The sequence below is a fragment of the Falco cherrug genome, chromosome 12 (assembly GCF_023634085.1).
Source record: "Falco cherrug isolate bFalChe1 chromosome 12, bFalChe1.pri, whole genome shotgun sequence".
NCBI classification, from domain to species: Eukaryota; Metazoa; Chordata; class Aves; order Falconiformes; family Falconidae; genus Falco; species Falco cherrug.
Window position 1 is genome coordinate 24,961,306 of NC_073708.1, and position 9,511 is coordinate 24,970,816.

Genomic DNA, 9,511 nt, shown 5'->3' on the forward strand with positions numbered 1-9,511 from the left:
TTCCACCTGCAAAGCTGAAGCCAGGTTTATCTCTGGCACATTGCAGTGTGTCCATCCATCCATCACTCTCCAGGCGACTGGATGCCAGACAGACAGCTGGACAGATGCTACCAGCCCAAAACACACATGTCAAAGTCCTTTTCAAGGGGCTCATTTGGCTGGAGCTCCCCCAAAATCCCATCCATCCTGGGCTGGTCTTCATGGCTGTCCACACTTGGGGCTTGTTACCTGGTGCTTTACCAGGAGGGACACTGAGGCACAGGGGGGATGTGCCCTGTGCCCAGCTGAGTCCCTGTGGATGGCATTAAGCCAAGCAAGCCCACCTCAGCACCCACCTGGCCTCCTTGCTGGCAGATTGCTCAGGCTCATTAGCGTTTGCTAATTCACGCAGGGGGCTGAGCAGGCTCCAGGTAGACCTGCTGGCCAGAGGGTTGCAGGGGTGCCCCATGCTGGGTGTGAGATACCAGTTTAGGTTCCCCCCTACCTGTTCCCACGCGGATGCTTGTTAGCACCGCAGGCGAGTTTGCCTGTAGAGAGGAACGGGTGGCTGCTCTGAAACGCCTCCTTGGAGCAGCCGGCAGCTGCCTGCACTGCCTCGGTGGAGCCCTGGGTAGGAGGGTCCAGACACAGGGAGAGCTGTGCCCACAGTGAGCCTGGCCATTAACCAGAGGATGCCAAGGCCCAGCACCATCAGCAGGCTGGAAATTCAGCCCCTGAATGCTCAAAATGTGGACACAAGCTGGAAGAGGCATAAGGCTGGGAGCAGAGCTTGCAGCTTTTCCTTGAAGAAAAGCCCAGGGAGGAGTGCTTGGTGCAGACACCACGGCCAGATCCTGACACCAGGCATGTGCCTGGCTCCTGCGCATGGGCTAGCAGCCAGGCTGGGGACAGGGGACCTTGGGGCTGACCACTTCTGGCCACTTCCCTGCTCCCAGCCTCCCAGGGCCAAGTGGCTGGGGAGGAGCTGTGCTACCCATGCCCTGGTGAGAGGAATCCCCATGCTCTGGGGAAGGGGTTGCTTGGGGTCCAGTGGGCTGTGTGGGGGGATGGAGACAGTGTGGAGGTGGCAGGGCCCTTCCAGGCAGGAGGGATGTGGGAATGTCACTGGACTTGTCCTGCCGTGGTCAGGCCAGGCTTTCCCAGAGAGCCAGAAAATCCAGCCCTGGCTCCCTAATGAGGCTCAGATGGGCGATGCTGGGGAGCGGCCAAACCCCAGGCAGCAGCGCTGGGCACTGGGGAGGTACGTGGAGCAGCCCATACCTTGTCCTTTGGCTTTCCCTGTGGCTGGGAATGAGTGGGAATGTGACCGAGTATTTACGTATTTACCAAAAATTATTTTCAGACTGGGGGGATTGTGTGCAGTGAATAGGGTCAGGCTGGGTTGGGGCAACTTTTGGGAGAGGGGCAACATGATGAGGGTCTTCATTTGCATTTAGGAGGCAGCAGTCCCCCTTTGGGAGAGGGGTGAAGGCTTAGCCCCTCACCCTGAGCAGCTTTGTGGCAGCAGTGGATGAGCAGCTGCTGCAGGGAAGGGCTGAGTCTGCAAGCAATGGAAGGGAAAGGGTTAAAAGCCTTTAAAAAAAGCCCTGCGGCACAGGTTGCATCAATACCCAGGGTGCCTGGGAGGGTTGAAGGCTTCCCCCAAATACCACTGGGCTTTGGCTGGAGCCCAACTGGGCTGACTTCATCCTCCTGAAATGTCTCATTATGGCCAGGCAGGGAATTTGCCGTGGGGTTTCGGGGGAGCTGGGGACCGGATGGAGTGTGCCGAGCACCCAGAGCCTGCATTTGCAGGACGAGGGTTCCCTGGCCTCCCGCACCGCTCCTTGGTTTGATGACAAGCTGAAGGGACACACTGTGGGTGCTGGGCAGGGGACCAACATGAGATCCTGCCACAAAGGGATGCTGGACGGGCAAGGACTGGTCCCCTGGTCAGGCCTGGGGACACAGCATGCCCCGGTGTGCTGTCTGGCTCTCTGCGGCAGCCCCCCTCCGTGGGAAACCAGCCCCGTTTCAAAGCATCTTTCCAAAGAAAATGACTTCTGGCAGCCCTTAGGCAATGGCAGGTCTTCGCTGACCTGCTCCAGCGCTGGCATCTGTTACGGCTGTCACTGTTCCCTCCTGCCGTCACCCTGCTGCATCCCCACCAGTGAAAAACTGCCTCCCCGCGCAACAGTTAGTGACGGCCCGTACAGCTTTGGTTTTTCCTTTGCAAACCAGCGCGCACAGCCCGTCCTCGGTGCCCTCCTCTGCCCGCTTGTTTTGGCCCAGGAGGCTGGAGATCCCTGCCGAGCCGTGCCGGGCGGCGGGGCACCCCATGGCATCACCCCGGGAAGGCGGCGTGGTTCGACCGTGAGCAGCCCGGGAGTGGGTGGCAGAGGGGGCTGTCAGTGGGTGGGAAATCCCAAGCACGGTGCCCAGCACCCGCAGAGGAGGGCAGCAGGATGGTACCCCCACCACGGCTGCAGCATCTGCCATAGGGTGAAGCCACCCCGGGACTGGTATCGTTACCCCTCTGAAGTCCCCATCCCAGGGGTCGCAGCCTTCGAAGCTCTCTCGGGTGGGGGACCCCGCGAGGGCTGCTCGCTGACAGCAGCAGTGGGACGGGGACACCCCATCCCCCGCCCCGCGCCAAGAGGCCGCGGCGATGGGCACGGGCAGCAGCCGGCCGGGCTGTCCCGGTCCCACGGAGCAGGCGGCTCCGGCGGCAGAGGGCAGCAAGCCACCAGGCACCCAGGGACAGGGGGTGGCCCCGGCGGGGGCCGGGCCGGCAGGGGCGGGGGGGTCCGGCGGCGGGGGCGGCCCCGGGGCCGCGCCCGGTTAAAGGGCGGCGGCGGCGGGACGGGGGCGGCACTGCGGGCACGGTCGGGGCTCTGCCACCTGCTCCCCGTTCAGGTAGGCTGGGCTCGGCGTTTCGGGGAGCGGGTCTCGTGAGTTGCCCCTTCCCCCTCCTTTGCCCGTGGGGAGCCCCCAGACTCCCCTGGAGGAGGGCTAAGCCCCCCACTTGCAGCGGGGCAGCGGCCGTGCCGGGGCGGGGGCTCCCCCTGATGACCTCTGTGCTCTCCCCAGGTGCCAAGATGGGGTGCTTCACCTTTATAAAGGTCATGATGATCCTCTTCAACCTGGCCATATTTGTAAGTGCACCCCGGCCGATGCCTCTGCCTGGGGGCCCGAGCCTGGCAGCTCCCCCCATCTGCCTTGGGATGGGGGGCTGGGGTGTGTGGGAGGGGGTTCTGGGGGCAAAGTCTGCCCCTGTGGGCTCCTCTGCCCCCCCATGTCCCTTTCCCTGGGGGATGTGGGCGGTTGGGTGTAGGTGGGACCTTGGTGGGGTGTGGGATCTGGTCTCTGGCTCCAAGTGAGGACTAAAGCCTTGGGCTTGCGGGGGTCTCCTCTTGCCCCAGTGGTGTGCCCAGCTCTGGCCACAGCCCAGGGGACTGTGCTGGGCTCTGGGGACAGTGGCTGTTGCATCAGCTACTGGTGTCCCTCCCTGTGCTGGAGCTCTGGTGTGCCCTAGAGCAGGGGGGTTTGCTGGGCCCTTGCCTGGGGACTCTGTCTCTAGGGGATCAGCCCATGTGTGTGACAGCAGCCTGGGGTGTTGGGGGCTCTCGGAGCGAACACAGCACCCGCTCCCAGCTAAGGCAAAGGGTAGTGGAACTCCAGAGACTACCCTGGCTCTGCAAAGGTGATGGAGCCACCTGGAAGGGGGTGTGGTGGGATGTAGCCTTGGGAGAGGGAAGTGCAGAGCCTCTAAGCTTGCCTTGGTGAAATACTTTGTCCTTGGAGCTCCTGCCAGGACTTGGGGCAGGTGGAGAAGGTTGAGTGGGTGGAGGGCAGGGCCGGGGCAGGCTGGAGGCAGCCCTGAGCTGGCCTCGGCAGGAGCATGTGAGGGGCTGGGGGCTGCTCAGCTGCTCCCTCAGGTGAGTGGCTGGCTTTCCTGGGCAGCATGGTCAGTGGTCAGTGTCTGAGCTGGCCACATGGGCCCCGCTGGGGTCAGGGGGTGGCTGGTGGCACTGCTGACTTGGCTGCCCTGTATGAGGGTTTCTGCCCTGCTGCGGGCATCGAAGCCCCTTGGGCTGGGGGACAGCTGTGATCCCACATCTGGGGATATGTTGGTGGTGGGGTGTATTTTGGGGTGGTGGCCCATCCAGCTGCCCTAAGTGTGCAGCAGAAACACCCTGAGTCACCCTCGGTGGCCACAAAGTCTTGCTTTGGTATGATGAAAACTTGCAGTAGGGAGAAATACCTGTGCCAGGAGCTTCCCCAAATCCCAGCTCTCTGCCTGCCTGGGAGCTGACAGTATCTTTCTCCTCCCAGCTCGGTGGTGGGACCCTCCTGGGCGTTGGCGTCTGGGTCACTGTGGATGGACAGTCCTTCCTGAATATATTTGGGACGCTCTCCTCTAGCGTCCTGCAGGTTGTGAATGTGAGCTACTTCCTCATCGTCATCGGTGCCATTCTGATGGTGATCGGCTTCCTTGGGTGCTGCGGTGCCCAGAAGGAGAGCAAGTGTCTCCTGATGATGGTATGGGCCTGACTTACCCTTATCAAGCCTCATTTGAGCTGGGTCTCTGGTGGGGGAGATCTGAGGGACAGGTTTCTCTGTGGAGATGTGCTCCTTGAATGTTCCTATGTGGTGGAAGGCTGGGTGGACCTTGAAAAGGCAGTGCTGTACCCAGTGTCTGCCCTGGGAAAGGGTGAAAGGAAGCAGAAGCCTGGGCTGAGCAGAGGTCTGTCTTTGAGCATATCTAGAGAGGTCAGCCCCATGCAGATGGAGGGCTGAAGGTTGTGCTGCCTCGGAGCAGAGCTGAAGGCAATGAGACAGGGCTTGAACACAGGTAGGGTCCTGTGGCTTGGGAAGCAGATGGGTTCCTGGGGACCCCGTGAACTCTGGTTGTTGCTTTGACCTCCCTCCCCTTCCTGTATCCTAGTTCTTCTCGGTGGTGCTGATCATCTTCATTGCTGAAATTGCTGCTGCCGTGGTGGCTCTGGTCTACACGGGTCTTGTGAGTGACATATCTGAGTCTTGGGCTGGGCTAATCTGGGACCTGTCCTGCCCCGTGGGGGAAACGGGAGACACTGGGGCTGGCAGTGCTGCCCATGGATGGGGAAGCTGAGAGGTGGGTGCTGCTGCAGGAAGAGGGGATGCTGGTCCCTGCTGGCACCAGCTATGTGGGCAGGCTGGTGTGGCTTGGCTGGGGTGAGGGTGGTGGGAACAGGGATTCCCATTGCCCTGAAGAAATGAGTGTTATGGTACAAGTTTTGCCCACTTCCCTCTTTCAAACGTCTTAGTCCCGTACCAGCCTAGGCTTGACACCTCTCCACCTGTGATGGTAGAAGCCACATGGGAGAGGAAGTTCCTAATGCTTCATGCTGAGCAAACTCAACCCCTTATTAGGCACCTGAGAAACCACCTGGGGAGAAAGATCACTGCCTCATTAGGCACTGGAGAAGTCAACCACAAGGCAAACATCATTCCTGGCTCCCTCAGTTATGCTACTTATCAGATAACTTGCTGGTCCTAAGCAGCCTCAGTGCCATAAAGCACTGGTTAGTGGGGAAGGAGCCAAGCTGTCCTCTGGCCAAAGGGACATGGTGTGATGTGCTTCTGGCTGGTCTCGTCCCCATGGGCTAAGACCACTATGGGGGCTCTTGGCTCTGTGGTGTTCCCCAGGACCTTCTCTGATGGTGTTTCTCTGCCCCTTCTTCCAGGCAGAAACGCTGCTGACAGCTGTGGTGACCCCTCTCCTGAAGGAGAAGTATGGGGTGGATAAGAGTCTCACGCACATCTGGAATGTCACCATGACAGAGGTGTGCTGAACCCTGGGGCCCCACCTGTGGGTTAGGATGCTCCTGGAAGAGGCTTGGTGGTGCACACCTGGGTGGGCCAGTGGGATGGGAATGGGGACACCATTGCAATCCTGGATGTGCTGAGCTGCCACCACCCCATCAGCTTCCCAGGAGCCTGGGACCTATCCACTTGGGATCTAGTGACCCTGTAGCTGGGGTGAGAGCTGCACATGCTGGAGTGTGGGGTAAAATTCTGGTCCCAAGAAGGCCACTGAGCACTCCCCTCCCCCTAGAGATGGGTGAGCTCTTCTATGGGGCAGTAGGGTCCAGCCCATGTCTGATCCAGGAGGGAAGGCTGAAGGATGCTGTTCCCATCCCTTCCTCTCTCTCCCTCTTAGGTCCATTGCTGTGGCCTGAATAACTACACAGACTTTGATGACTCCTACTGGTATAAGAAATGGGGAACCTACCCCGAGCCCTGCTGTAAGGACCTGCAGCCCTGCAACAGCACGCTCGCCGCACGCAGTGAAGTCCCGGTATGGATGCAGCAGCGGCTCTTGCCTTCTGGCAGAGCCTGGTTTGGGGTGTGCCCTGGCTTGGGGAGGGAGACCTATCCTGTAGCTCCAGCTCTGGACATGATGATCCCATGGACTTTAATTCCTGTGGGATGCTGGTGTGGCCTTGGCCTGTCCCTGGTGGAGACGAGCAATGGCAGCAGCTTTGCTCTGGCCCTAAAGGGAGCTCTGAGGCAGGGTGGCTGCAGAGCCAAGTGAGAACCCAGGCACCGCTTTGCCTTTCTGGGTGACTTCCCTGACACTCCTCCTCCCCTCCTCTCCCACAAATACTGTACTTCGGCCTGAGAAGTGGCTGAGATGAGTTGCCCGCAGACCTTCTCCATGGCTGGGTGGCTCTGGGCTGGAGAACCATACCTCCCTTTCTGGTGAGGCTGTGCCCCAGCTGTCGGGGGACTTCCACCTCTTGCTCATCCTCACCTGCATGGTTGCCTCCTGCAGGGTTGTTTTGATCAGATCTTGGAAGAAATCAAGACTAATGCAGGTGTGGTGGGTGGTGTGGCAGCTGGCATCGCTGCCTTGGAGGTGAGTGCCTGGACGTTGCTGTGCTGCTGCCTCCTTGTACCTGGAGGTGAGCGGTGGAGCTGGGGTGGGCCTGGCTGGCCGAGGGGCTGCAGGGGGCTGGTGCAGCCCCATGGACCACCGTCTGCCCCAGGGTGGCTACTGAGCCTTCTTCCCTGGGTGCACTCAGCACTGGGCACCCTTTGCACATGCTGGGGATGATGGTATGGGCTGGGACCCAAACCCACGCTGGTCGGGGGGACACACTTAGGGGAGCTGACTTGCCTCTTGCCACCCCCAGATCGCAGCCATGGCTGTTTCCATGTACCTGTACTGCCAGCTGGACCAGAAATGACCCCACAAGGCAGGAGGATGATCTGCCCCACACTGAGCTGGGGTGTGCCTGTGGCGTGTTGTGCTCTTGGGGGCACCCAGTGCTCCCTGGGCCTGATGCTGTCCTGTATGCTGTGATTTTATAGCTGTGTTTTGATCTACTGAGCTGGGATCTGTAGAGTTTGTGTATATTTTTGTACTGCCGTGGCACACTGAGTCTGTACATAGAGATTTGGGGTGTTTTTTGAAGAGGGGGGTGGGAGGGAGAAGATGCTTGGTCTGTTTAGCTGATGCCAGTGGGAGATAAAGTGTCACAGGGGCCAACCAGGGCTGCTGATCTGGCAGTGGCGCAGTGATGCCTTGAGAAACCCTTGCAGATGGGTGCTGTACCTCTCCCACACTGTCCCCACTGTGTCCCTAAGTGGGGCTGGCAGTGGGGCTGGCTTGTGCTCCCCTGCATTGCCCCATTGTACTGGGGCTGGTGCCCAACCAAGGTGGTGTAGGTGTTAACTACACCCTCACATGTGGATAGGTCTGCCCCTACACCCATGTTCTGCCAGCCCTGATGCTGTCACTCAGTTGTCCCCTAAAAGAGGTGCTGGCTGGTCTCTGCCCTTGCCCTGGCATGGAGACAGCCCTGTTGATCCCTGGCCCTGTGGCACCCTGTACCCCCTGACATTTCGTGGCTGAGCCCCTTTTCCTGCTGTGAAGAAAAACAAATAAATTTTTCATCTTGGATACCAGTTATTTTCTGGAGTTGATCTTGGTGCTGCCTTCAATCCCCCTTTCCCCCTACAAGCCAGGAGCCCCAGGCAGGCAGTCCTTACCTCTGCTGCAGCTCCTCACCTGCTCCGGTGCTTGGAAACAAGCAGCCCTGTGTTTGCACAACACCTGGGGAGTGGTGGGGGCTACCATTAGCCTTGCAAACCTGCCCTGCCCTCCCCGGCGGTGACAGCCGTTTCTCACTTGGCAGCGCTAGAAGGCAGGGCTGGCTCTGGGGGGGTGGTGTGTGTCCCCATCGGTGCCAGGAACCCAAAATAGGGTGGTGTGGGGGAGTGGGTCCTGCCAGCCCCATGTCTGAGCATCTCCATCCCGCCAGCATTGTCCCACATTGCCCATGTGATGCACCCTCTATGCATGGGGATGGTGGGGGTCATAGGTAGGCTGAGGGGGTTCCAGCCATCCTCTTCCTCCAGCTTTGCTTCCCTCCCTGCCTTTGTCACCATGCCACCCCGAGTATACGCTTGCTATGCCTCAGTTTCCCCATTTTCAAAAGCAAAGCCAGGGTGGGTGTTGTCAAGGGCTGCTTCACCCCATTTTTGACATGAGGCTCCCTGGGTGCGGGGGGTGGTGGTGAAGGACAGGGTGATTAGCAGCAGGGCAGGAGGCCAGTGTGTAAACAGCCTCCCCATGTACTGCCTTGCTCCGTACCCGCTGTGGCACCCCCTTATCGGCTCCTGCACCGGGTACGGGGCTGCACCAGCATGCCACCATGGCCCCTCGGGGTCCGGCATCTCCCTGGCACCATCCTGCACGCTGGCAGGAGCAGCTGGGTGGCAGCAGGACGGGCACAGGCACCCACTCTCCACCCTGGGTGACTCAGCCCTGGGGATGTGGGTTCTGGCCCTGCCCCACGGCGAGGCATGGGGGGAGCTGCCAGAAAATGGCCTCGTCTTCCTCCTCCTTACTGAACAGGTGAAGGTCCAGGTTCTACCATAAGCTGGTGACCTCATAGGTGATGTCAGGGCTTTTATTCCTCTTTTTCTTCTCCAAGCAGGCGGGAGCCACGTGGAGCCCAGTGCTGCCAAAAGCCTTCCCTGGAGGTGCCGTGGTGCCCAGGAGCCGGTTGGCACTGAGCCCGGCACTGCTGGGCACACCTGGCCTGGCCATGTCCCTCTCTGCTCCCTCTTCCTGGGGGTGCCTTGCAAAGCCAGACCCCCTTGCCATCACCCTCGCGGGGTGGAGCGGGCTCGGGGGCAATGCCCGGCCGGCCGCAGGCTCCCGGCTTCACACTTCTTCCTGGCCGTGGGGTTTCGGCAGGGCAGGGCAGGCTGCTTCTGTGGTGCTGAGTTTTGGCAATGACCGTGCAACCACCAGCTCGGTTCCTCCTCTCTGCCTGCCGGGAAAACTCGAAGGACCAGTTTCTCCTCCCGGATGTGATTCCTCAACATCACCCTTCTTGCCTCTTGGCTCCCCTGGCAGCCGAAAGGGCAGCAGTGGGGCAGTGGGGGGTGAGCTGGGCTGGTGCAGCCTCCCCCGTGCTCCTGCTGTGTCCCTGCCTTCTGTTTTCCACTGCCCAAGTGCCACCGGAGCTTTTGG

The 9,511-nt window shown here is 60.4% G+C and overlaps 1 protein-coding gene across 1 annotated transcript; it reads left to right on the top strand.

The window, feature by feature from the left end:
* Positions 1-2,815: 2,815 nt before the first annotated feature.
* Positions 2,816-7,935, top strand: TSPAN1 (tetraspanin 1). Its single transcript, XM_005437389.3, has 8 exons — positions 2,816-2,895; positions 3,070-3,134; positions 4,315-4,521; positions 4,928-5,002; positions 5,709-5,807; positions 6,185-6,322; positions 6,800-6,883; positions 7,161-7,935. The coding sequence occupies exons 2-8, from the start codon at positions 3,078-3,080 to the stop codon at positions 7,212-7,214; spliced, it is 714 nt and encodes a 237-aa protein (XP_005437446.1). The 5' UTR covers positions 2,816-2,895; positions 3,070-3,077; the 3' UTR covers positions 7,215-7,935.
* Positions 7,936-9,511: the final 1,576 nt, after the last annotated feature.